This window comes from Chlorocebus sabaeus, chromosome 2, assembly GCF_047675955.1.
Source record: "Chlorocebus sabaeus isolate Y175 chromosome 2, mChlSab1.0.hap1, whole genome shotgun sequence".
In the NCBI taxonomy this organism is placed as follows: domain Eukaryota; kingdom Metazoa; phylum Chordata; class Mammalia; order Primates; family Cercopithecidae; genus Chlorocebus; species Chlorocebus sabaeus.
In genome coordinates, this window is record NC_132905.1 from 5,131,856 (window position 1) to 5,157,967 (window position 26,112).

Below are 26,112 nucleotides of genomic sequence, written 5' to 3' on the forward strand. Positions count from 1 at the left end.
GTGGGAAGTTGTATTCTGAGAGGTAAACCAGGCAGTTTGTCCCCTGGACAAGGCTTATCTCTGAATGAAACCACATGCCACCTCCTCCTGGCCCAGCACTTCTTAGTCATTCTTTCATCCATTGATGCAACAAATAATTGTCATGTAGGAAGGGGAAAATCATTGAACAAGTCTGGCAAGAGCCTCGCCCTCAGCGGCTTACAGTCTAGCGGAAGTTACAACGAATAAACTAGATGACTCCATTCATTCATTCATCCCACAAATAGCTATTGATTTTTTTCATTTTTCAGTAAATAATCATTGAGCCGTGACTATATGAGACACTGAGAATTATTTTTGAGCAAGACCAGCAAGATTCTTGCCTTCAAGTATTCAGTTCGATTGGGAATTATAACAAATAAATTAACAAGATGACGTCAGAGGGGTAAATGCTATAGAAAATGCAACATGATTATTGTGATGAAGCACAGCAACGAGGTGAGAAACGGTGACGAGGGAAGTCTCTCCGGGAGGCACATCTCAACTCAGATCCATCCTATGCACCTAGGGCAAGGTGTGCCCAGCCAGGAAGCTTTTCCACCCGATCCCTGGCACCGTGCTTCCGGACTTTACCCCTCGTTGGGGTATTATTCATGGGCATGTCTGATGTTAGCTTCTCCGCGTCCCGCCTTATTTATCCCCTCCGAGGGCTGCAAGCTCCTGGAGGGCAGGTAGGACGGGCACAGCTGGTCGGCTGGCTGGCTGGTGGATTTGGGACAACAGCCGGGGCTGACCCAGGAGGTGGCAGGAACTCTTCTATGGGGCACCAGGAAATTTTGCACAAGTGACCACCACATGGAACATCCATGTCAGCAGGCTGACCGCATGCGTCCACACGCCTCGAAATGCCAGGCGAGGATATGCTGGGCCAGAAGGACAAGGAAGGCCAGGCGGGCGCCCAGGCACCTCCTGGACCTGACCCAACTCTGCCCAGAGGTCAACGCTCCCGCCCCACCCGCCGCGCCTGCGCAGCACAGCGCCCGCGCCGGCCCCCGAAGCTGCGGTCTGCGGCACTGCGCCGGCGCCACGCGCCGGCGCTAAGGGGTGGGGTTTCCTTGCGCTGCGCGCAAGGCTGGGGCAAAACCCGGGCCGGGATAGGGCGTAGGGCCGCGCGTCGGGACGTCCCTCGCGTCGGGCCCGACAGCGCCTGCGCACTGCGCCGCCGGCTAGAGTGCTGGGGGCGGGGCAGGGGCCGGTGTAGCCTCTGTGCCTCGTTGTCCCCTGGCGCTACCCGGACATCGCTGAGGGTGCCGGCACCATGAAGATCTGGACTTCGGAGCACGTCTTTGAGTGAGTTTGGGGAGCGGGGGCGGCTCCGTGGAGGGCGGGCACGCTGGCTCTGGAGTCGAGGCGAGGCAGAGGCGGCCCGCAGGAGGCTTCTAGGCGTCGGGCCTAGCAAGCGGAGCGAACCCAGAAGTCTGCGGGCCCTGGCGACATGGAGGGCAGGCCAAGGTCACGACCCCGAGGCGCGCTAGCCGAGGGGACGGCTCCGACCTCCAGACCCAGGCGGACCTGCGACCGGGAGGGTGACGGGGGCCACTTCCAGGCTGTCCCCTACCATGAGGTAGTCTCGGGCCGGCGGCCTCCTGAGGTCCTGGGGGCGTCGCGGAGCACGAGGCCCTTGACAGCACTCAGGGTTGCCACATCCCGCCCTGCGAAACCCCTTTGGGACGTGGACCCGAGGATCCCAAAAGGGAGGTGTTGGTTTTCTCCAGAGTGTACTTTCCCTGGCCGCCTTTTGGGTGGAGTTTCTACCTCCGAATGTGAATTTCGGGTGAACTCTGGCCACCAGGATGTGAAACCTTTTCACAACTCGTTCATCTACGCAGCAGAGCCTTGGATTTGGAATTCACGGTCTAGCTCTGGCTGCAATAAGCGTGTGACCCTGGGTTACCCATTTTTATCTGAGAGATGGAAAAGGACGGTCGTCAGGGACCACGCGTGTTAGATCCCTTTGAGGCCACGTTCAGGAACATCTTTTTGGATAATGTGAAATGTTTACTAACGAAAATAGGCCTTGAACCAGTTGGATGTGGAGAATTAAATTCTCTTCCAGGTCCCTGATTCCATTTACAAAACAGCCACAAATTTAAGCAGCGAAATCCCTTTTTTTCCCGAGTTACTTGCTCTGTTCCGCTGATCTTAATGTCGTTGCCACACTGTTTTAATTAGGATAGCCTTGTAAATAAACATGCTACAAAGCCATTTATGTTTTTAAAAGTGTCTCTGAAGGCAACTGTTACTTTTTATTTCTTTTTTGAGGCAGAGTCTCGCTCTGTTGCCCAGGCTGGAGTGCAGTGGCGTGATCTTGGCTCACTGCAACCTCCGTCTCCAGTGTTCAAACGATTCTCCTGCCTTGACCTCCCAAGTAGCTGGGATTACAGGCGCCCACCACCACGTCCGGCTAATTTTTGTATTTTTAGTAGAGATGGAGTTTCACCATGTTCGTCAGGTTGGTCTCGAACTCCTGACCTCAAGTGATCCACCCCCTCTCGGCCTCCCAAAGTGCCGGGATTACAGGTGTGGGCCACTGTGCCCAGCCTCTGAAGGCAACTTTTAACACGTTGTCAGCATTTGTACTTAGTGGGACACATCCTAGGGCCTGCTGTATCCTGCAAAGTATAGAATATTGGAATCAGAAGGAAGCTTTCTTTTCTCCCTACTGTTTACAGTCTTTCTGGGAGGAAAAAGACCCGAAATTTGTAGTCATTGAGATGTTCATTAACCTGGTCACATTCATCACTAATCCATTTCAGCTCTGAGGATGTTTAATTTCAGTCCTCTTCTAGGTTTGCATGCTTCAGAAGTTCTTGGCACTGAGTATCCCTAGAACCTTCTTCTCCCATATCTTCCCTAACTTTTCTTCCTGGCTCATCCTTCCCTGTACACTCTTTCTGCCTTTGTCTTCAGTACTTCCCTGTCTTTTCCCATTCAGTGTAAATGTTCAGTAAGATTTTGTTGGCCTTCCTGTGTTGGATTTCACCTGTGATATTAATTGCTTTTTTTTTTTTTTCTTTTTGTCACAGCCTTTTTTTTGTCCTGGGAGAAGCAGCCCTGATCCGTGCTTTCTCCTCACATAATCTGAGCTGTTTGGTCAAAGTCCCAAATGATAGGTATACATTTATGGCTCCCAGGTCTGTACTTTGAGCTCCAGCCTCTCTTGGGCTTCGCTTTTCATTTTCAGGTGCCTGTTAGGCATGGCTACCCTCCTGTTCCACAGGCCCTTCAAACTCAACCTATCTGAAATTGAAGTCATCATCTCCCCTCACAAATCTGAGTGTTGTTTCTGATCTTTAGGATGTTATTCTCTAACAATATCTAAGTCATCATTCTACATCTTTTTTTTTCTTTTTTTTTTTTTGAGAGAGAGTCTCGCTCAGTCGCCCAGACTGGAGTGCAGAGGCGCAATCTCGGCTCACTGCAAGCTCCGCCTCCGGGGTTCACACCATTCTCCTGCCTCAGCCTCGCAAGTAGCTGGGACTACAGGTGCCCGCCGCCACGCCCGGCTAATTTTTTGCATTTTTAGTAGAAACGGGGTTTCACTGTGTTAGTCAGGATGGTCTCAATCTCCTGACCTTGTGATCTGCCCACCTTGGCTCCCAAAGTGCTGGGATTACAGGCGTGAGCCACCACACCTGGCCATCATTCTACATCTTATCTGTCTTTGATTTTCCAACACTTTTCTTCTGAGGCCTGTAGCTGGTATCCAAGTGAAGTCATTCATTGATTCCTTCAACATACAGAGATGCCCAGTATATGTCAGGCACTGTTCTTTGGATTGATTACATTTTAATAAGTAAATCAAGACATCGATGCTGCCCCAGTGGAGTTGATAATGTCCTCACTTCGTTTCAAAGGTGAAGAAGTTGGACAGGTCAGTGAGCCATAGCCAGGTCCTGATTGTACTTTGGTGTGGTCTTTGAATGTCTTCCATTGTGAGATCTTTCCCACGTAATTATGTTAATACAGCTCAGATTAATTGCTGGAACATTCCTAATCATAGTAAGTATTGTTTGTAATATTTGAACTGGTTATGGTTCATAAAGCAATCTTGAGCCAAGCTAAGTCAACATCAGCGGTTTCAAGTTGGTTCAGAAAGGAGAGATGGACTAAATTACAAATAATGCATAACCACCCTGAAGTCATGCGATTATTAATTTTTTAGAGAGGGTTGGAGGAAGAGATAAGGGCATGGAAGCCAGTTAACCATGGTATATGACTGGATGGAGACCTGGGGGGGGTTCATCTGATTTTCATTTTAGAGAGTTGCCTTGGTAAGAATCAGAGTGCTTGGCCTATGTGCTTCTATTTGTGGGGACTCTTCAGATTGATGAAGCAACGCTGCTTATATACCTGCATTGATTGCTGGATAAGGCTGGAGACTAAAAACAGAATGAGGTTCATTGGTACAATATTGTAGAGAAAAGAATATTATAATGAAAACATTAAAAATGATGTCACTGGTTATCCAGGGTTCTAGGAAATCAATGGAGTTGAGATTTTCCTTTTGTTGACAAGATATAGTTGTCAATCTTGAGTTCTCTAAAAAGTTGGAATAATGTCTACTTGTTTCACTTTTAGAAAAATAGAAAGTAATGCTGTGTGGCTTATCAGTCATTGCAGCTTGAAACATCATCCCCAGATCTTGTCTTTTTCCTTTAAATGAAGATGAGAGCACAGATAAGTAGTATAGAAGGCATTAGAATCAGACTGCAGGTAGACTAAATCACCTTTAATACTGATTGTACTTAATAAGGGGTCCTTTTGAAAATGATATTTTTTTAGCCAGGCGTGGTGGCGGCGCCTGTAGTCCCAGCTACTCGGGAGGCTGAGGCAGGAGAAAATGACATTTTTTGTACAAGTGTCTTCTTCACAGAAGTTGTGACGTGAACAAAGGTACATCACATTTTGAATCACCCAAGCACATGTGCTTTTTCAAGAAAATAAAGATCCTGCAAGTTATCAAGTGATGTGATATTATCACTTCAATACTAGGTGATAAGCAAACGCTTATTGTATTAAAAGAGAATATTAGAAAATAGTATATTAGGAGTGTGCCTTAAGGACATTTTGTTACATTGAGTGACCTTTTCAAAACAGAAATCAGAATCACTCCTTTGAGAAAAACAATAGATAAAGATTGACTGGAGAAGCCACTGTTATTTATTACATTAAAATGAAGGAAAGGTTCAATAATGAAATCAATGCTTTGGATCTTTTGGTGATCCCTGTAAGAATTTATAGTGCTCATACATTCTTTTACTTTTTTTACTTCCTTATAAACTGATAGAATTGGAGTCAGAAAAAAATAAATGGCATAATCATACTTTTGGCTATTTGTTTCAGAACATAATTTTTAAATACATTTTCATGAATCACTGGTTCTTCCTAGAAACAATTTACATGTGGAAGTGGATAATGATAGGCAGGAAAGATGGTTTGAGAAACTATACCGTAATGCTTTGTAGGCTGCTTTGATCTTTATAGATAGGAGTTTTATTACATAGCCTGTATTGTGGAAAAATACTGAAGCCTGTTAAAAATGTAGATCAGGTTCCCATAATCAGTGTTTCAGAAGGTAATTTTTCCTAGATAAACTCATTAAACTTACGTTGGAATGAATGATTTGATAGATTATAAAAATTGTTTCTAACTCATATGCATATTTTTAAATGTTTGATTGTTTTGGTTTTTTGTTCACATCGGCAGCCACCCATGGGAAACTGTTACAACAGCTGCAATGCAGAAATACCCAAACCCTATGAACCCAAGTGTGGTTGGAGTTGATGTGTTGGACAGACATATAGATCCCTCTGGAAAGTTGCACAGCCACAGACTTCTCAGCACAGAATGGGGACTGCCTTCCATTGTGAAGTCTGTAAGTATGTCTTTATTCCTGGAGAAATGTGACTGCTGTTGAGAAGTTTTCTAAACCGCATTATACTTTCAAATAGGTTGTGGGAGCCGATTCTGAATGTCATTTTTTTGCATCCGTTCAAGTTGTATTATAATAAACTTGAATTATGAGTGTATAATGAATTGGAAATATTATTACAGTCTTCATGAAGGCACCCGATAAAATTTTGTTAAGGAAGCCAGCTAATGCTATGTAATCTGAAAGGAGTTATATTCTGCTTTTTCTGCTTTTGCCAGCAACTTGAGACCAATCCTAAGATTTGGCAGTAATGGTCTGGTCGTAATTGTTAGATGACAGTTCTGTGGCCAGTGGTGGGTTACGTACCTTAAGGAGTATGTTCTCGGACTTGTTATTGCCACATTTGTTCCAAGGTCTGGAGTTCCTTCCTGTACATTTAGAAAATTCTATTCCCTTAAGAATGAACAGGCTTTAGTGAGCAGATTTTACCAGGGAGAAACTAGAATGCCAGTTTACCATAATGTGAGAAAACTGGTGTAGTAAGTGGTGTAATAATTATTACACCAGTTTTCTTTAGAGGGTCTCTTTATGGAGAGTAGGTTCACCAAGAAAACTAAAGTACACGTTTTCAATAGGAATGTACTTACTGCCTCCTTTATGCAAACCATAGTGCAGACACAGAAATGAGCAGAGTTGGGGGTGGGCTTAGGGTCATAGCACAGGGAGTGACAGTGGACACTGATGTGTGATCCTCCATCGTGAGAAAGCTGTTTTTCTGTCTGAAGAATGAAGCTGAGGTGCCCCCTCCCTTAGGCTGTTCTAGGACGATGCTGATAGATGCCTTTGAGTTCTCCTTTTTCTAGCTGCCATGTTGCCCCAAACCTGATTTCCATATTTCAGCCTTAGCGCTCCACTATCGCACTGCGGCAGATTCAGGGTGGTGCCTCACGTTGCAGAGATTCTCAGTGGGCTGGTTTCTAATTGCCCCTGGGAAAAGTTTTTGTGTCTGGCAGTCTCCTCTCATCCATGATATGTGAGTAGGCCTCCTTTCTGACCTTTGTTTCCTCTCGTTTTTAGGAAGCAGATTTTTGGTTCAAAATATTGTAACACATTTTTTCCTTCAAATAAAATATTGGTACACTTGGTAAGAAATTCTTCCTCCTCTGATTCCTAATTCTGAATGTTTTACTTAGCTTATTGGTGCAGCAAGAACGAAAACATATGTGCAAGAACATTCTGTAGTTGATCCTGTAGAGAAAACAATGGAACTTAAATCTACTAATGTAAGTCTTGGCTTCCTTTTGTTTCATTTCTAACTGTCTGGCTGAGTTCTTTGTCTGTCTCCTAGTTGCCATAGAAGTGAGTGCATGTTCATGGTGTGGTTCAGAGAATCCCTGCTTATGTGCTGGCCTGACTTGGCCCTGGGTGTCGCTTCCAAACTTCCTGCTCTCATGATCCTGCCTATCTCTAAGGGGATGGCACTCAATAAAATGAGTTTGGGATTATGTGTATTATCATTATTATACTTTATTTCCTCAACTTTTTAAATAAAAAGTAGACAGTGAATAGTTTATGCAATAATAGCAGCGGTTTGTTTGTTGTTTTATATGTTTAGTAAGATTTTGGCTTGTGTGTTGATTTTGGCAACATTTTGAATCTTCAGTTCCAAAATGATTTGATCTTTTTTTTTTTTTTTTTTTTTTTTCATTCTGTAGATTTCATTTACAAACATGGTTTCAGTAGATGAGAGACTTATATACAAACCACATCCTCAGGATCCAGACAAGTGAGTAAAAAATATTTTAACAAATGTATTGTAAAGGGTGTTTAAGTTTTTTTTATCAAGTTTTTTGAAAATGAAAGCTGGATCATCTGAATCTGTGTGAATATGTTTTGTTCCAGAACTGTTTTGACTCAAGAAGCCATAATCACTGTGAAAGGCGTTAGCCTCAGCAGTTACCTTGAAGGACTGATGGCAAGTACGATATCCTCAAACGCTAGTAAAGTAAGTGAGGCTGCTTCTTGGTTATTATCCCTGGTTCGTTTCGTGGGAATGGAATGGGGTGCTGACTGCACATGTGACCTTGTAAGCCAACCCTTGCCAGTTCTACCATAGGAAACTGCAGCACATTGGACAGTTACTTACCAAGGCTCTGGGTTCACATCCAAGCTCTAACTTTTAGGCTTTTAACCTTGGGCAATTAAGTTAACCTTTCTATGCCTCAGTTTCCTGTTTTGGAAGTGGAGATTACCCATTTTACAGGGTTTGCATGGAGTAAATGAGATAACATATGGAAAGTGTGTAGCCTGGGGCCCAGCACTCAGGAAGTACTCAATGATGTGTAGCTGTGTGTCATTTAAAGCACTGTTTCTCAACCTTTTTCACTATTGTCTCCCCCCAACTCATTTGAGACATATTTTCCCTAATTGCCACCTCCATTAAGTTATGTAACATATACATATGTGTGGACTTTATACATAAAAGAGGGAAATTTTTTCCATCCCCCCTAAGAACCAATTTTTGCTTATTGAGAATGCATGATCTAAAACAGTAAGCTTAGAGAAAGATGCCTAATGCACTGTTGCCTAACACGTGGTTAATGTAGTTATCAGGAGATACTCATGGAAGCCTTCTCTGTGCCATGCAGAGTGCTAGGCTAGACAGGGGATACAGCAGGGAGCAAAATAAATGTAGTCCCTGCCCTCGTGGAACTAAGAGGCAGGTGAAATTAATCACACAGCATTTCATTAGGAAAGAAAAGGTACAGAAAGGTATGAGAGTGCTTAATGAGTGTTCAGTAACTGATGTTTCTACTGAGCGCCAAATGGGGGCAGGTGGATTGCGAGCGGTATGCCAAGAAAAGTATTCTAGGTGGAAGAGCTGCGTGTGCAAAGCCCCTGGGACAGGAAGTGGGGAGTGCTCTTTCTGTTTTTCAAGGAACTGCATAGAACACTAGGAGAGAAGGGGTGAGGAGGGAATTGAGGACCAGATCCCTTGTATAGGATTTTGGTTTACAATATAAAGAAAAGGGATTTGACCTTCTTGTCCCCCTAAAAAGGGGACCACTATAATCATGAAACAAATAAGACATTCTGTCATTGTAGATTCATTTGAGAACATCTTTTGCATACAAAATAAAAGTCAGTTTATGGATCAAGCCAGTTGCTCAAGGCATTTGATGTTTGCTAAATAACATTAGAAAAGAAAAAGCCAGGACAAAAACGATCTGTCATCGTGAGATTGAGTTAAACTTGTCATACTCCTTGTTACTTCCTGGTGTGTCATTAGTTCAATATATGCCTTTGCTCTCACTCAGTAACAATAAATGTATTGGATTTTTGTTTAAGGGCCGAGAAGCAATGGAATGGGTAATACATAAATTAAATGCTGAGATTGAAGAACTGACAGCCTCAGCAAGAGGAACCATCAGGACTCCAATGGCAGCAGCAGCGTTTGCAGAGAAGTGATCATGACAGTGGGTAGACAACATCGGGTCCTCCAGGTCTCTCCAAGCTGACTATATATTTATTTGTTATTTAAAAAATACAACTATATTTTGGGGTTTTGTTTTTTGTTTTTTATAAGTAGGTGTAAGGCTATGTGACTTGATCTAAACAGATGCAGGGCCTCTAAATAAAAGGGATCATCTGAAATTAATGTTGTTTGAAATTACTATCTTGATTTTGAGGGTTCCAGTATTTCTGTGAAAACTGAACAAGAACTTCTTGGAAACTGGTATTGATATTCAGTCTCCTTAAGGTAGAATTTTCAAGCTTTGCATACATTGGAACTCCACCTGACTTTGGACCAACCCCAGAACAGAGCAGAGCCACCTCCTATAGACGCCCATTGCCCTGCTGCTGTACACTTCAACAGCTTGCACAAGGGAGCTCACTTAAAAGGAGAAATTGTGTAGTTGTAAAATATTTTTTGTGTAAAATACCTTACTCTGCTATAAACCACCATTAAAAACCAGTGTTTTGATTTGGTACTTAAATATTTTTGTAGTGAAAAATTATCACTGAAGTAACATGACTCCAACAAAAGTATGGTTTCATTATAAAAGAGTACTGTATTGATTTGCCAAAGTTTTGTGACTTAGTAAAGGTATTAACTTCCTTGGATTTGTACTTTGTGATTTAGTATGCTGTGTCGTGGGCTGGTTATGTTAACCGAAAAAAATAAAGTAATTACCTGAGTTTTGCAGCACTCTAACTTAAACAGAAGAACAGCTGTTCACATCTTTTAGCATTTCACATTTGCCTAACTTAAAAATTGCCATGTGTCAAAATCATGGTTTTGTAATTGCTAAGGCATATGTCAGGTTATTTGAATATAATTACTTTTTGAAGTAATTGTGACCACAAAACATCTTTTTTACATGAAGGAGCTGTACATCATTTGAAATTACTCAAATGATGTCTTGCTCTGAGGCATAAACCCCAGGTACTTAGTGTTTTTAATAATATGGTGCCACTGCAGGATTTGGGGGTGGTGGGGAAGAACAAGGATAATGGTAGGGGGAGGCTTGGCCTGAAACTAACCACTACGTGAATTGCACTGCAGGTTTTACTTATGGGAATTCCTTATTTGGGATGACAGGAGAGCAGCTGCAAACTGAAAAACAATCTAGTAAATGTACTTTGTTTTATATATTGTAGCAGGCAATTAACCACTAAATAATAGCTTTGACATTTGCAATTGTTGCATAGAGTATTTTTGTTAGATGATTAGCTCTTGCCTTTATTTTACAGTGCTTAGTGTGATAAACTAGTCATGTTTCCTATCAAAGAGACCAGTTAATACATGTACATAAACCACAGAAATAGTATAACAAACTATTTTTAAATTATCGTTTTCCTACTTAAACATTGTTTAGCTTAAGATTTCTTAGGACATTTGTAAAAGCAGGTTAAATTTAATAAGGTTTCTGATTATTTTTTTGTAACCAGAGAGAGTTTTTACAAGTGAAATAACGTTTCAGCTAAATAAAATATCGCTAAATAATTGATACTTGATGAAAATCTGCTTTGTATAATTTCTGCAAATTATCCTTTTTCTGAAAAAGGTGTAATGACCTAATGATAGAGATTTTTAAATCCTTATCCTTTGATTTTTTTTAAACTCTGACCTAATGATAAAACTCTATAAATTTTCATTTTCCAGTGCAGTTAAACATAAATGCACAACAAGCAAATGAATTTAAGAGAACTAAACTGGAATAAGTGTTCATAAATGAAACCCTTGGACTATTTAATACTAAAGTTGATATGTGGATTAAGAAAAACTTTTGTTAATAAAAACTTTCTTTTAAGTGATGTTTTTCCTGATTATAATTTCTTTTTAGTAATTAAAGGTGAAGGGCAAAGGCTTCTTTTCTTTATGACAGAAACACTTTAATTCCTAGACTGTGAGCCTTCACTGCGTTGGGTTAGAGCTTCTATCACAGGCACTGAGATGAGCATTTTCCCGGCCCCGTGGCGGCTCCCCTGTGCCTCCAGTGAGTTTTCCTCACTTTTTTCTTCCCATCCATTACGGGCAACAGTGGCAACTGTTGCCTTACCCTCCCTCTTGTCGCACATCGGAAGCAGGTCCTAGAACTACAGAAAACGCCAGTCCTCCACTGGGTTTCCAGGGTTTAGTGTCACTCCGAGAAAGGGGGTGCCCTAAGAGCCTTTCTAAATCTCAGCTCTCAGGACACGCTTGTCTGCCCACAGATATAAAAGAGCCGGCGCCGTTTCCCTGAAGCGCGTGCAAAGCCAGGCCCTCGGGGCCGCCGTGCCCGCGCCGCCTCCCGTCCTCGCTTCCCGAAAGTACGCGACTCCGCGGCCCTCAGCAAGCGGAGCTACCCCGGCCTTCTTGCCTTCTTGCCCCGGTCGCCCCCGCCGGGGCAATACGGAAGCTCCGGGACACACTCCCCGGGCGCTCTTCGAGCCAATAGGTGGGCGCGGCCGGCCGACCCGCCCGGGGATTGGCACCCGCAGTCCAGATCGCGCGCGCCCATTGGCTCCCGGCGCCGGGGGGCTTCCGCGGCAGGGCAGCAGGGGCCGTGCGCAGGGGCGGGGCCGGGTAGGAGGCGGCGATTGGCAGGTCCGCACGTCCCGCCCCTTCCGCTTCTGTGGTCTGCTCTTCCTGCGGCTGAACCGCCCGGCTGAGCCGACATTGTCGGCGTCTTAGCGATTCGGCCCGACGCGCTCCACTTTCGCTACAGCATGGTGGCCTACTGGCGACAGGCTGGACTCAGGTAGGCCCAGGCCTCCAGAGGGAAGGGCCCCGCGAGCCCGGCCCGCGCGCATCCCCGTGCGCAGAGGTCATACAGGACACGGAGCAGTGGCCCCACGCGTGACCGGGGTTGGGCCGAACCTCGGGCGTCGCCGCCAAGATGGCGTCGCTGTGGGCAAAGCACTCAGGCAGGCGAGGCCTCGGCCTCGCGTGGGAGTGCGTCTGTGTACTGCCTCGCTTCCCACAGGTGCGGCCCAGCACCCGCACAGTGCCCGTGGACACCTTTGTGAATGGGAGGTTTCGAGAAAGAGAAGCCAGCTCTTATTCAGCAAACCTTTTTCTTCTAGAATGGTGCTGGAGCCAGGTGGTGAAAGTAGTACAGTCACATCCACCTCAGTAAACAGGAGATTTCTCTCCACGTGACAGCTGTTAGCCGCTTTGACCTTTAATCCAGCATCGAGATGGAGCCTTTTACAACTTTACACATTTTTTTTTTTAAACTATTAATTCCTGTTGATCTCAGGTTTCCGTGTAAAAGGGGTGAAAGCCACTGGTAAACTATTCAGAGCTCCGCACAAGGGTGAGAGGTGGCTCCTGGAAGGCTCAAATATGGAACCCACTTGAGGACATCGTGTCTCAATAGTGGAACCGCAAACCGGTTATTGGTCTAGATGTCACATCTAATTTTTTTTATCCATGCACCTGAGTGAGCAGAAGTACCTTGCTCCCAGTGACTCACGTTGTTAGTTGACTAGATGGTGTAGCTCTTTACATTTTGTGGGTACATGTGACTACATTACAACGGAGCTTCCCAACTTGCTGAGGTCAAGCAAGCGAAGTCTTGCAGAATTGGAAGGATGGAAGGTAGTAGATACCATTTATTAGGCAACCTACCCTGTGATCCATACCTTTTCGCACTTGTTTTTCCTCCTCCCAGCTATCAGCAGGACAGGTATTATCCTTTTATTCTATTGTTTTTTCAGGTGAATAAACATGCTGAAAAGGTTGAACAGCCTGAAGGTCACCAGTTAGTAAGAATGGAAGCAGGCATTGGAACTCATACCTCAGAGTCCCCAAAATAAATTCTAAAACATGAGAAAATTGCACCCCTCCCCACTTCCTGTTTTTCAAAAGTGGGAAAGGTGACCTGACATCTTTTGGAAACTACAACGTTGATGGGAGTCCATCTACCAAACAGGAAGCAGGTTTTACAATTTTGCTAGAATTGATGATGTTCTCAAAGCACTTTTCAGTGTAATTTAGAAATCTTGATTAGGAGGTATTTTCAGTGGCAGACTTCTAAGGTAGAATTCATTTTTCTCAGAAAAGAGTTTAAATAATTTAGAAAGAATTGTTGTAATTCAAAATAGTTTTCTCTTAATTATGTATACCTCATTTTCCAAGAGTAATAAAAGTTTTAAGGAGAGAAATTGAGGAGAGAATTGATGATGCATTCTTGTTATAGTCGCTAAACATTTCAGTTTTTTTTTTTTCTGTGCTGTGGGATTTTTAAAAACATTTATGCATCTTTTATTTTTAATTACTATACACTAAAGAGAAAACACAGTACAAAGAAGAAAAATCAAAGATCATCTGTCCAAACACCAATTAATACTTTGGTACATATTTTTCTAATGTTCTTTTTCTTTGTATAGATTGTTTTTGGCATTAGTCATATTTTTAAAATCAGTTCTGCAATAAGGTACTACCAAAAAAGTACAGGAAGAAAAGCGAAAGCACAGTAGTAACAGTTGGTCTGGCTGGAATATTGATAATTAACTATATACCTTCTCTCATTTTCTCCCAGCTACATCCGATACTCCCAGATCTGTGCAAAAGCAGTCAGAGATGCACTGAAGACAGAATTCAAAGCAAATGCCGAGAAGACTTCTGGCAGCAGCGTAAAAATTGTGAAAGTAAAGAAGGAATAATCTGTAAGTTACTGATTTATTTAGAAGAACAGTTGCATCTTAAGTTTTTGGAGCACCGTAAAAATCAAAATAATTTTAATTTTGGGTTCTATTCATTTTTTAGTCAGTGTATTTGGAAGTTATTAGGATAATATAATTTAAAGCATGCAGGTTATTATAGAAGTCCCATGGCCTAACAAAAAGAAAATCTTTTTGGGCCCGACAAGCAGAAGTAATTGGCACATTGATTTTCAATTCATTTAGCAATGCTTAGGTAGAGAGCCATCTTATTTTAGTTAAACCTGTTTCATTTGTCTGCACAAATCAAATAACTTGGAGGATGAACTCCCCACTTTTGTAATTGCTGTTGGAGTTACATAATAGTTCAAGAGCATAAAAAACTACAGTTCTTTACATTTTTATTTCCCCCACATTTACTAATATTCTCACAAACCACTACTTTCCGAACATAATAACTACAAGTACAGGCAAGGGTCCTGCTGTTGCATCAAGCAATAAAATATGCAAGAACCTGCAGTGAATACTGTTTTGCTAATTTATTATGTTTTCAGAGGGTTTGGTTCATTTTACTTTTTCAAAGATGTTGGTGATGTAAAGTTATTCACATGAAATAAAAAGTTCTGTACAGTTGATAAGTGTAGACTTTTGTGTTCCAAATTATAAAAGTGGTTTGATCTCAAAAGTACTTTCTTGACATTGTTATTTCAAAAGTAGGCAAGGCAAATTATCAGAGATGTTTTTCAGGTTTAATTTTTCTAGTTTTGCTTTTAAAAAGCTTCAGACCCATAATAGCACAGAAATGTGATAAATATTAATTCTTTGGCAGCTTGTGGTTATGAGCAATTTTACTTATTGAAACTGTCTCCCCTAACTTTTCATTTTCGTTTTGAATTAGTAAATATTTTATTACAAGTCTGGAGATGCAGTGTTTTGAATTTAGCCCTTTTTCTAGGGGCTCTCTGTCTAATCTCATAATTCTGAGTAATGAGAGCTGGTTTTATGTTGGGTTGTTTTGTTTTAACAGTAAGCTAACAGAAAATCAGTTAGCCTCACTCGGCTCAGAGCCACCAGACTGCATCTAACGCTGAGATTTTGCAAAGTCCTGGGGGTCCTGGGGGTCAGGAAGTAGTGTCGATCCCCTTAAAGCATTAGCCCCTCTCTGTTATGCCCTTGGGGTTACTACCGCACCTCATTAGCACAAGGAGATGTTAGTGTCTTTTAAAGGCAAAGTAGTTTCTTTATTGCTGGGAGAGTGTTTACTTTTAGTCAGCGGAGAAAAGTCTGCTTGACTAAACCTGTGTACTTGAACCAGTGCTTTTTTACATCTGAGCCAAGGCAGTGTGAATGATAGCCACGGTTATACAGTTCACTATAAGGAAGTTATTTCTTATATTCATGTTGAGTTTTTAAGAAAACCAAGAACTAGCCAGCAACTGTTGCATTTTCTTTTTCCTTCTAGACCCTGACTAAAGCTTGAAATGCTCCTTTCCAAGGTGAAGATGTGTGGGCACATGTTATGGCAGATTGAAAAGGATCTCATTTCATGGGGGAAAAAAAAAATTCCTGTCTTGTTCATAAATTGACAATGTCAATAAATTGAAGTATGGTTCACTGTTACTCTTGATTTTTAGTTTGTCAGACTTTTTCATTTTCTTTAAAGGAACTCTGCACAGTTGCGTGATTATGGCCATGTGTACCAGGGTTTCTTAAAAGTAGGGGAAGGCAGATTTAATATTTAGTGACCAAAGGGATTCAGAAAGGATTTTGAAAATGTCTCAAAATAGTTGTTTCATGACATTAATTGGTGATCAAAATTACCTGCTGTCATTGAGGCTTTGTAGTCCCTTATGTTTGAATTGTTGCCATGTCAGAATAATGACATGGTCATCAGTAACCTAAATGGAAATAATTATTAAATACTAAAAGCATTGATTAGAAGAAGAGATACTAAATTGTACTCGTTTTGTATTGTGCACTTAAAACCTATAGATAAGAACAATTACAGAATTTAAGCACAAAATGTTTTTCACATTGTTTTGTAAATGAATATATTGTGGTAGCATTTCTCTTAGGAAATGTTGAAAACTAATAACTTGCTCATTGAGTTGATAGCCAAACTGAAATTAAAATCTAGGAGTTTTGACTACAGGTCTGAGACACGGTGACCACAACATCAGTTTCTTGGTATTTCCATAGTGATTCATTCATTCATTATTTAGGGATGGAAAATTGTTGCAAGTTATGTCGTTACCTTTCTTTGAAACTTGGAAGCACTTGGGCAAGTAAAACACCATTGAAAAGTTAATTGCCTAATTTTAACTGTTTTTGGAGAATGGAGAAATAAATTTGAACTGGAAATTTTGAAACACCGTTCTAGGACCAGTTTTCACATGGTACTTAAAGCTCACAATAATTTATCAGGGCCACTGTCAGCCATGCCGAGGCTAAGCCAAATAGAATGTCTTTGTTCTCGGCTTCTGGGAATGACTTATTGTCCCAACACTTGACCTGTAGGTTTTACTGAATTCTCAGCACACAGCGAGCAGGGAGGCAGAGCCGATTGAGTGAGAGAGGGTGCCTCTGGACAACAGCGGGTTAGGAGCCCTTGGGGTCCTTCACCTTGGAGCTGTCATCCTCCTGCTTGCAAGTTAGGGCACCTCAGTTCGGTGCTGTGGTCCCCAAGATTAAGGTACTAGGAAGCATCCTCCATTACAGAGAACAGGAATAAATGAATCAAAAGGCTGTCAGGCCTTTTTGACACAGGACAAATAAAGTAACTAATAGGCAAAGAGGCTAAATTATTTCCAGTCAGGTAATTAGAGAGAAGTCATTTATTAAGGAGGCAGATGGGGTATTATTGGTATATAGATGGTATAGTAGATTGGTGGTATATTGGTAGATTATTGGTATATAGATGGTATATTATTAAGGAGGCGGATGGTAGAGGTGAGACTTAGGGACAGGGCTTGTGATACGGAAAGGAGTGAAGTAACTGAGTAAAAGACAAGTTTACTGTCCAGCAGAGATTCTTAGAGGCTCTTTTCTCTGTGATTAGTAGATATCCTGAACCAGTAGTATAATGAAATAAACTTCCTTTCTCCAACAGTGCTGAGTAACTGGCAGGATGACTGCCCAATGATGAGGTGACCCCAATCAGACCAACTTAATGAGTATCCCACTAACTAGTTGGATGATGTTTGAGGTTGTCAGTTAATCTCTTAGTTCACGTAGTCCTTGTGAGTCAAGTGAAGGAATTGGATAAGCTCTAAAATTCGGTGATTGTGCTCAGAGACCTCAGTCTCTGAGAGACCAAGGTCGCCGTAGCAACCATACTGCTAAAGGAATAAGCTCTTCAAAATCAAAAGGGACAGATTTCTTAGGTTTCTAGTTTGTGTTTTGTGTTTTTAAATCTATTTCTACCATACGAAAGAGTAGGATGGTGAGATGCATTTCTAAATATTTTTAACTACTCAGTCTGGGTGGTTAGGCTTCAAGAAAAGGAATTTATTTAGTCTGAAATAAAGCAATTTTGCCATTTAAAATTGAATTATTTTGTACTTTAATTACTATTGAGCAAACAAATCTTTACAGTAATATAAGTCAGCAAAAGTTTTTTAAAAGGTTTAAATCCCTCTCTCCTTATACCTATTTCATTGCCTTTTTAGATTTTAGAAGTAAAGCACCAGAGGAAGCATGTGTAAATCCTTGTATAATCGCAGGCTGTAAGTCTTTAGCATATCAGGAAGTTACTAACTTCAAACTAAGTGTATAGGTGGAGTTTCTTACTAAATCTAGTACTTCTTGAACCACAAGTAGAAAGCATTTAAAACATGATTGTTGTATTGTGTTTTTTGAAGTTTGTAAATAGAAGACTTGTTGATGATCCGATGGCAAGGTATTTTTCTCTTGGTATGTATTTTAGTATTTCCTCATGATGCATACGTGAAAAGAGTGAAGTTTCTCAGAATGAGCAACTGTCATCCATCCACCTGCTATTTTATTATTGCCAATTACAAAAGCAAATCAAGAGATGAGAACCCAGTTGCCGGCAAGTAAATATTTACTGCATTGAGGGTCGGAGCATTTTCCCATTACCAGTTATCCATGGATCAAATAGTGTATCTCAGTGGTAATTCTAGAGGGCCATTAAAACCCTGATGGTGCTGGAAGAGATGGCAGTGCTGCATGTCAGAAATAGGTAAACTGTAATTAAGAAGTTACGGATGATTTGATTACGCTCTTGTGTATTTGGTCCTGTTGTAATGTGAGCAGATTAAAATCATGTAGTGGTTAAAGCTGTGTCATTATGCAAACATTTATGGCAACTTCTGCAAATTAATTTGAACTGTAAAAGTTCCCTAATGAGACGATGTCCTCCGTAACTGAGAAGGACACTGCAGCCATTGCTGCTTAATTCCTGCATTTGAATGGTTGCCGAGCGGATGGTGTGCCGTTTCTCAGAGCAGAGAGGCTGCAGAGCATTTTGGGGGGTGATGGCTGAATGAAAGTGAAAAGAGCATTTCAAAATAGCCTCTAAAAGGAAAACCAAGGATGATTATTAATGAATTACTGGGATCTAACAGTAGTAAGAAATTTAAACTATATAAACGTATATGTTAAAGGCTAACTCTTCAGAAATAAAGATCAGAGGACTGCAGTTCTTTAGTTTTGCTTGTCTTTTTGTTTTTCATGTTTGGACCAGGTGTTTTTGTGGAGAGGACTGTGGCTTTTCTTTTTTCCTCTTTTCCAGTTAGCATGTGTGCGCACAGGTCTACACAACATGGATATTTCTAGTGGATATTGACTCACATTGACCTTGGCTCTGTAGCTCCCCATGTACTAGTCAGGCACCTGGCTCTTCTGGAGGCTGGCAGGCACAGGAAGGCAGGATGGCAGGCAGTGTTTGCTCAAAGGAAAGACCCTAAGGGAAGAGTCTTAGTAACCCTCGGATACCAAGTGAGGATTCCGGGTGCTTATCAGTGCTGCTAAAGTTTAAAAATGTTAACACCAACTCCAGTGGCTTCCTGCAAATCCACATGTGTAGTCTGGGTGCCTGGCACAGGGCATGTAATAAAATACTCAGTGAACACTTTGAAACAAAGGGAGCACTTTACAATAAATTTGCTATTTTTTTAAGCTAATAAGTATGCATTGAATATCAAACTCTTCAAGGTTAGTAAATGTCAGCAAAGACCCTAATGCCTGTCAGCTGTTCCCCACCTGTCTCCCGCAGTCCCTGTGTCGAAGCTAATGATGAGTGCGTGTCATTTGCTGTGCTGCAGTGCAGAACAGGTTTTGGAGTGCTGCAGGAGAAACACTCGTCTAATGAGAAACTGTTCTGTAAGCGACTCCACGGCACAGCTTCTCTCACCGTTAATGTCCCTTATCTTCTGGCTTCATTTCTGCCTCCTCCATGACCTCTTCATCTTCCTCTAGAACTGCTTTGGCATCTTGAAATTGTTGGTACTCGGATACCAAATCATGGATGTTACTTTCAGCTTCCCCAAATTCATTTATGTCCATCCCTTCGCTGGTGTACCAGTGCACAAAAGCTTTCCTCTTGAACATGGCTGAGAAATGCTCAGAGACCCTGTTAAAGATCTCTTGGATGGCCGTGTTGTTGCCAATGAAGGTGGCAGCCATGCTCAGCCCCCGGGGTGGGATGTCACAGACGGCCACCTTGACGTTGTTGGGAATCCACTCCACAAAACAGCTGCTTTTCCTGGTCTGCACGGAGAGCAGTTGCTGGTCCACTTCCTTGGTGGACATCTTGCCCCGGAAAATGCAGGCCACTGTGAGGTAGCGGCCACGGCGGGGGTCACAGGCAGCCATGGTATTGCGGGCGTCAAACATCTGCTGGGTGAGCTCGGCCACGGAGAGGGCTCGGTACTGCTGGCTGCCCTGGGCTGTGAGTGGGGCAAAGCCAGGTATAAAGAAGTGCAGGCGGGGGAAGGGGACCATGTTCACCGCCAGCTTGCGCAGGTCTGCGTTGAGCTGACCCGGGAACCGGAGGGAGGTGGTTATGCCGCTCATGGTCAAGGACACCAGGTGGTTGAGATCCCCGTAGGTGGGTGTCGTCAGCTTTAGGGTACGGAAGCAAATGTCATAGAGGGCCTCATTGTCAATGCAGAAACAGGCATCTGCATTCTCAATCAGCTGGTGGATGGACAGAACTGCATTGTAGGGCTCCACCACCGTGTCCGACACCTTGGGAGAAGGCATGACACTGAAGGAATTCATGATCCGGTCCGGGTACTCTTCTCTAATCTTGTTCATGAGCAGAGTGCCCATCCCGGAGCCTGTGCCCCCACCCAGGGAGTGGACGATCTGGAAGCCCTGCAGGCAGTCACAGCTCTCACTCTCCTGCCTCACTACCTCCAGGACGTTCTCAATCAGCTCGGCTCCCTCCGTGTAATGGCCTTTGGCCCAGTTATTGCCAGCTCCAGAGTTACCTGTGACCAAAAAGAGTAACCAGCAGGGGAAGAAAAGTGAAAAGAGAAGGGCACCAGTAAGGCATCCCCCCTGCTCCTGGTGGAACCTTCTGGAAAAACCTACCATGGACAAAACTGTCAGGTTGAAAGAGGGCTCCTAATTTGCTAGATCGAATGCTGTCCATCGTCCCAGGTTCTAGGTCCACCAAGACTGCTCGGGGCACATATTTCCTACCTGTGTAGAAAAATAGGAAAAAGTCAGCCTACTTGTTTTTCTAGAAGTTAATGTTTTATCAAAAGAGAACTTTGTGATACTGGTCCAAAAAAATCATGGATATTCTAGAAAGGGGCCCTTGGTAGGTTGAGATTTGAGTATCTAACATATTTTTTACCCCAACAACAATACCACAAATCTATAGAATACCCAAGAAACAATTTCTGTCGTCTGTCCTGTGGTATTGCCAGTGACAGAGATTCTCTTCCTTCGCACTGGAAATGATTCTGGTTTCATCTGTGAAGCCGCAAAGGGAAGTGAGTACTTGACCTGCTTGTGTTAAGGTGTGTGCCCCATCCAGCAGCTCCTTCCCCAGTCCTGCCTCTTGACCAAGGGTTGGGGACCTACCACTCTGGGATCCTGCTGCTGCCCTGCCTGTCGCCTCCCTGAACCTAGACATCACTGCTTTGACATTTCCATCTCCTGGGCCTCTGCCCTTCCTCTACTTATGTTCCCAGTTGCGGGACCACTGCTCCCAGAGCCCTGCCAGTCCTACCGTAGGCTTCATTGTAGTACACGCTGATTCTCTCCAGCTGCAAGGCCGAGGCCCCGCGGTCGCTCCCAGCCAAGTCGATCCCGTGCTCCTCACCAATCATCTCCCAGAACTGAAAGCAGGAGGAAGGTCAGAGTAAACGGACCCAGAAAAAGGCTGTGTTAACCAGAGAGAAAGTTAGCACCCCCAGGCCTGTTTCCCTGGGGTTGCCTGACCCTCCCCAAGACATTCTTTTTGGACCTTTTCATAAATAACCATGGCATCATTCACTTTTTGCCTCTACTAAGCAATATGAAGTAATATGAAGACTGCCTTTTCTCCCCACCTGAACTCCTTAAATAAAATGTCAAACACAGAATACTAAATTGGATTTTCTTCCTATTAAGTTCAGGCCATTCTATATATTAAAGCTGTTTAGAATTTAATGTCAATATAGCTCTAATTTCTCCTTATAATGCTCCAAGCTAGTAAAGTATAGATTCCATTATAGGAAAATAAACTGAATTCTTATCTGATTTCGCAATAATATCTCATTTCACTTTGGGGATTTATTTTCATGAACGTTTTCAAGCAACCCATAACTTGGACCTGTGTGCATGATTTTAAGTAATTAGCACTTTTTTTTTTTTTTTTTTTAGACAGAGTCTTGCTCTGTTACCAGGCTGGAATACAGCGGCATGATCCTGGCTCACTGCAACCTCCACCTCCTGAGTTCAAGCAATTCTCCTGCCTCAGCCTCCTGAGTAGCTGTGACTACAGGCATGCGCCACCATGCCCAGCTAATTTTTGTATTTTTAGTAGACACGGGGTTTCACCATGTTGGCCAGGATGGTCTCTATCTCTTGACCTCGTGATCCACCCACCTTGGCCTTCCAAAGTACTGGGATTACAGGCATGAGCCACCATGCCTGGCCTTTTTTTTTTTTTTTTTTTTTTTTTTTGAGACGAGTTTCACTCTTGTCACCTAGGCTGGAGTGCAGTGGCACAATCTTGGCTCACTGCAACTTCCACCTCCTGGGTTCAAGCAACTCTCCTGCCTCAGCCTCTCAAGTAGCTGAGAGTACAGGCGTCTACCACCATGCCCAGCTAATTTTTGCATTTTTAGTAGAGATGGGGTTTTGCCATGTTGGCCAGGCTGGTCTCAAACTCCTGACCTCAGGTGATCCACCTGCCTCGGCCTCCCAAAGTGCCAGGATTACAGGCATGAGCCACTGCGCCCGGCCAGGAATGTGCATTTTTGATGATCAGGTATACACATAACTCAAAATTACACATTGTTGTCCTCTAGTAAAACTATTTGAAACATACAGCACTTCCAATCACATACACAGTACTTATTAATATAGATATGTGCCAAACTCTTAATATGGAAACACTTACTGGGAAGACTCCTCCTGATCACCCTGAAAAGCACATATTAAAATGCAATGAAAATGTATTCACATATAGTAAAATCCCCAAGGGTATGTTTAAAACTCCAGCCATATCTTGTAAATGACAGTGCTGCTCTGGCCATGGTCTTAATAACAAGGCACTAGTTCGTGGTAAACTGCCAGCACTGTTCAGGGAGTGGAAGAATAAATAAATTCAAGTTCTAAGATACCCCAAATTAAATGTGTCTTAAAGTTCTTATGACTCTAAATGATGAGTCAGCCAGGACTCTAAATGCTAGACAATACAATTGAGAGTGAGAGCGAAGACCCTATCTAAACCCAACACTGTCTCTCGAGGGCCCCTTTCTGTGTTATCATCCAGCTTCAGAGCAGCAGGGCTCCTGCCTCCCACCTCTCTGTGTGTTATGAATGTCTTACCCCTGAGGCATGGAGGAATGGGGACTTCTTTTCAAGCAGTAATGTTCTTTGCCCCGGATTTAAAACACCTGCATTTAAAAGCCTTAGTTGTTTCCTAGCAGCATTACTCACAATAGCCAAAAGGCAGAAACAACCCAAGTGTCATTGATGGATGATGAATGTAGGTGTTTTAAAACCTTACTTTTAATGCATCTCATATTAGTAAAAGTAACTTCACAATAGCAAAGAGAACACGGTAAATTTTCTCAGTGCAGTTGGCCATCTTAAAATCAAGACTGGAGATCCTGGGCTCGGGCATCTGTGTTCTTGGGGTTGGCCAAGTAAGTTACATACTTGGTAGAAAATTTTAAGCAGGGGGGCAAGGGAGAGAAAAACTCATTTATATTCCAGGGAGTGTATTTTAATTAATGATGTTACTGTACACAAAAACTTTATTTTAGGTCTGTCTCTTAAATTTTCAATTGCATACTAATCAAATAGTAATTGATTTTTTTAAGGGCTATAATAAACATGAGAGGGGAGGGAAAAGACACCATAGTGACAGCGTATAGAAAGTTTCTCAAAAAACTTCAAAAAGCTGTTTTGAGACAAATTACTGTTTTTAGATATGAGAAGATGATAAAAGTAAGCCAGGTACAGTGACTCACGCCTATAATCCCAGCACTTCGGGAGGCTAAGGCAGGCACATCACCTGAGGTCAGGAGTTCGAGACCAACCTGACCAACATGATGAAACCCCATCTCTACTAAAAATACAATATTAGCCAGACATGGTGGCGCATGCCTGTAATCCCAGCTACTGGGGAGGCTGAGGCAGGAGAATCACTTGAACCCAGGAGGTGGAGGTTGCAGTGAGCCAAGATCACGCCATTGCATTCCAGCCTGGGTGACAAGAGCAAAACTCCATCTCAAAAAAATAAAAGATGATAAAAGTGCCACACACGGTGGCTTACACCTGTCACCCCACCACTTTGGAAGTCGGAGGCAGGAGGATCACTTGAGCCCATGAGTTCAAGACCAGCCTGGGCAACAAAGTGAGATCCCTGTCTCTCAAAAAAAAGTAAAGAATTAGCCAGGCATAGTGGTGCCTGCCTATAATCTCAGCTACTCAGGAGGCTGAGGCAGGAGAATAGCTTGAGCCCAGGAGGTTGAGGCTGTGGTGAGCCATGATTCTGCCACTCTACTCCAGCCTGGGCAACAGAGTGGGCAAAGAAAAAGATGATAAGCATATTATATAATGTAATGGTTGGCATGTGTTGTGCCTAGGTGTCTGGATAAAATTAACTAACTTAACACTGTAAGCCCTTAATGTGTCTTGTAGTTCTTTAAAGATTGTTTCCTTCTTTTCCCGTGTGAAATTCTTTTTTTTTTTTTTTTTTTTTTTGAGACGGAGTCTTGCTCTGTCGCCCAGGCTGGAGTGCAGTGGCCAGATCTCGGCTCACTGCAAGCTCCGCCTCCCGGGTTCATGCCATTCTCCTGCCTCAGCCTCCCGAGTAGCTGGGACTACAGGCACCCGCCACCTCGCCCGGCTAGTTTTTTGTAATATTTAGTAGAGACGGGGTTTCACCGTGTTAGCCAGGATGGTCTCGATCTCCTGACCTCGTGATCCACCCGTCTCCGCCTCCCAAAGTGCTGGGATTACAGGCTTGAGCCACCGGTGAAATTCTTTTTTTAAGAATTTTTTTAAAGCCCAAAGGCATTGTCTGATATTTAGCAAGTACATGAAATCTGCTCGACTCATTGTTTTCCCTGCTAACTTAGGGTATTCTCTTGGTTGTCCGCCTCTGTGGACTGTGGCAAAGCTAGGATTAGTAACCAGACATTACTTACCTTGGCTCCGATCTGGTTGCCACACTGGCCAATCTGAATATGGACAATTTCACGCATGCTTGCTGTGAGCCCAAGTCTGAGATCTTCACGGAATCCTCAGACTCGCAGAATCCAGAGCCTCGGTTCACTGGTGTGAGCCCAACACAACTGTGGTCATTGCAGTGGTGGGACTGGCCAACTAAGCTACCCTCGCAATGTGACCAAGGGTGTGTCCACCCCAGAGGCCCAGTTCCCCGCCCTCAGCCAGTTCTGGCCCTTCTCTGCTTTCTGCCTGTCATGCTTTTGGAAGGGGGTGTTTTTCCGCTCTCAACACAGAATACTGCCCCATCATTTCCTAGAGAGTGAGTGCAAGATTAAAGGCCGCCACAGTGCCTGGAGGCTGGCACTGTTTGCAGGCTTCTAGGTGCCCATGCTGGCCCTGATGCCCGTGGTGTGATGACTCTGGCTCCTAGCTCACCCAGGTAACCAGACCACCTCCAAGGGCTTTCCCTGTCCAACTTCCCGACCCCTTTTCAGGACTTTGGTCCCCAGAAGCCCCGTGCCCCGACGCGGCGGGAGGCTTCACAGCTGGGCCTCACAGGTCCCAGGATTGCCTGCATCAGGCACTGTCTGCCCGCCCCTCCCCCACATGCCCTTTCTCGCCCTGTCTGCAAGTTACTCTGCAGTGTCCTGCAGGCCTCTTGGACCCCTGCCCTGTCCATGCCAGGGCTAGGCTGCGCCTTCCCAGCTCCCGCTCTGTCGTTCCGTCTTTCCTGCCATGGTGTCTGGGGTCTTAATATTTGCCATAGGGTCCCTTTACCAGACCCTGAATTCTCCAAGGGCAAAATGGACTCCCAATTGCATTCCCTTAGAGTTGGGCGTGGTGGCTCACTCCTGTAATCCCAGCACTTTGGGAGGCCAAGATGGGCAGATCACCGGAAGTCAGGAGTTCAAGACCAGCCTGGCCAACATGGCGAAACCTCGTCTCTACTAAAAATACAAATATTAGCCAGGTGTGGTGGCACACACGTGTAGTACCAACTACTCAGGAGACTGCAGCAGGAGAATTGCTTGAACCTGAGAGGCAGAGGTTGTAGTGAGCCCCGATCACGCCATTGCACTCCAGGCTAGGCAACAGAGCAACACTCTGTCCAAAAAAAAAAAAATTGCATTGCCTCACACGCAGTACTTAAGTGGCAGCAGGCTGGGTACTCAGCAGCTTGAAAG

At 43.5% G+C, this 26,112-nt stretch overlaps 3 protein-coding genes across 6 annotated transcripts; 2 read left to right on the top strand and 1 right to left on the bottom strand.

Moving 5' to 3' along the window:
* The first annotated feature begins 1,051 nt into the window (after positions 1-1,051).
* On the top strand, positions 1,052-11,233 carry PRELID3B (PRELI domain containing 3B). 4 transcript variants are annotated; one of them, XM_073005531.1, is made up of 7 exons: positions 1,127-1,329; positions 3,066-3,913; positions 5,749-5,917; positions 7,108-7,197; positions 7,630-7,700; positions 7,817-7,919; positions 9,263-11,233. In XM_073005531.1, exons 3-7 carry the CDS (start codon positions 5,780-5,782, stop codon positions 9,380-9,382), a joined length of 522 nt encoding a protein of 173 aa, XP_072861632.1. In that variant the 5' UTR covers positions 1,127-1,329; positions 3,066-3,913; positions 5,749-5,779; the 3' UTR covers positions 9,383-11,233. The 4 variants fall into 4 exon arrangements, with proteins under 4 accessions (XP_008010849.1, XP_072861632.1, XP_008010857.1 ...); XM_008012666.3 differs by having other exon boundaries at positions 3,739-3,913; XM_073005538.1 differs by having other exon boundaries at positions 3,783-3,913.
* A 794-nt stretch (positions 11,234-12,027) lies between these two features.
* ATP5F1E (ATP synthase F1 subunit epsilon) lies at positions 12,028-15,685 on the top strand. Its single transcript, XM_008012680.3, has 3 exons — positions 12,028-12,159; positions 13,945-14,071; positions 15,528-15,685. The coding sequence occupies exons 1-2, from the start codon at positions 12,128-12,130 to the stop codon at positions 14,066-14,068; spliced, it is 156 nt and encodes a 51-aa protein (XP_008010871.1). The 5' UTR covers positions 12,028-12,127; the 3' UTR covers positions 14,069-14,071; positions 15,528-15,685.
* Positions 15,686-19,441: 3,756 nt separating this feature from the next.
* Positions 19,442-25,135, bottom strand: TUBB1 (tubulin beta 1 class VI). The gene is made up of 4 exons (XM_008012692.3): positions 24,907-25,135; positions 21,270-21,378; positions 20,624-20,734; positions 19,442-20,520 (listed from the first exon to the last, which is right to left on the bottom strand). The coding sequence occupies exons 1-4, from the start codon at positions 24,961-24,963 to the stop codon at positions 19,442-19,444; spliced, it is 1,356 nt and encodes a 451-aa protein (XP_008010883.3). The 5' UTR covers positions 24,964-25,135.
* Between the last annotated feature and the right edge of the window lie 977 nt (positions 25,136-26,112).

What these genes read in the sequence shown, in the direction of transcription:
- ATP5F1E (XM_008012680.3), top strand. Translation starts at nt 12,128, where the DNA reads ATGGTGGCCTACTGGCGACAGGCTGGACTCAG. An exon ending in TGGCGACAGGCTGGACTCAG is followed by an intron (nt 12,160 to 13,944) that starts GTAGGCCCAGGC and finishes ATTTTCTCCCAG; the next exon opens with CTACATCCGATACTCCCAGA.
- TUBB1 (XM_008012692.3), bottom strand. Translation starts at nt 24,963, where the DNA reads ATGCGTGAAATTGTCCATATTCAGATTGGCCAGTGTGGCAACCAGATC. An exon ending in GTACTACAATGAAGCCTACG is followed by an intron (nt 20,735 to 21,269) that starts GTAGGACTGGCA and finishes TTTTCTACACAG; the next exon opens with GTAGGAAATATGTGCCCCGA. An exon ending in ACCTGACAGTTTTGTCCATG is followed by an intron (nt 20,521 to 20,623) that starts GTAGGTTTTTCC and finishes TTTTGGTCACAG; the next exon opens with GTAACTCTGGAGCTGGCAAT.
- PRELID3B (XM_008012658.3), top strand. Translation starts at nt 1,298, where the DNA reads ATGAAGATCTGGACTTCGGAGCACGTCTTTGA. An exon ending in ACTTCGGAGCACGTCTTTGA is followed by an intron (nt 1,330 to 5,748) that starts GTGAGTTTGGGG and finishes TCACATCGGCAG; the next exon opens with CCACCCATGGGAAACTGTTA. An exon ending in TATCCTCAAACGCTAGTAAA is followed by an intron (nt 7,920 to 9,262) that starts GTAAGTGAGGCT and finishes TTTTTGTTTAAG; the next exon opens with GGCCGAGAAGCAATGGAATG.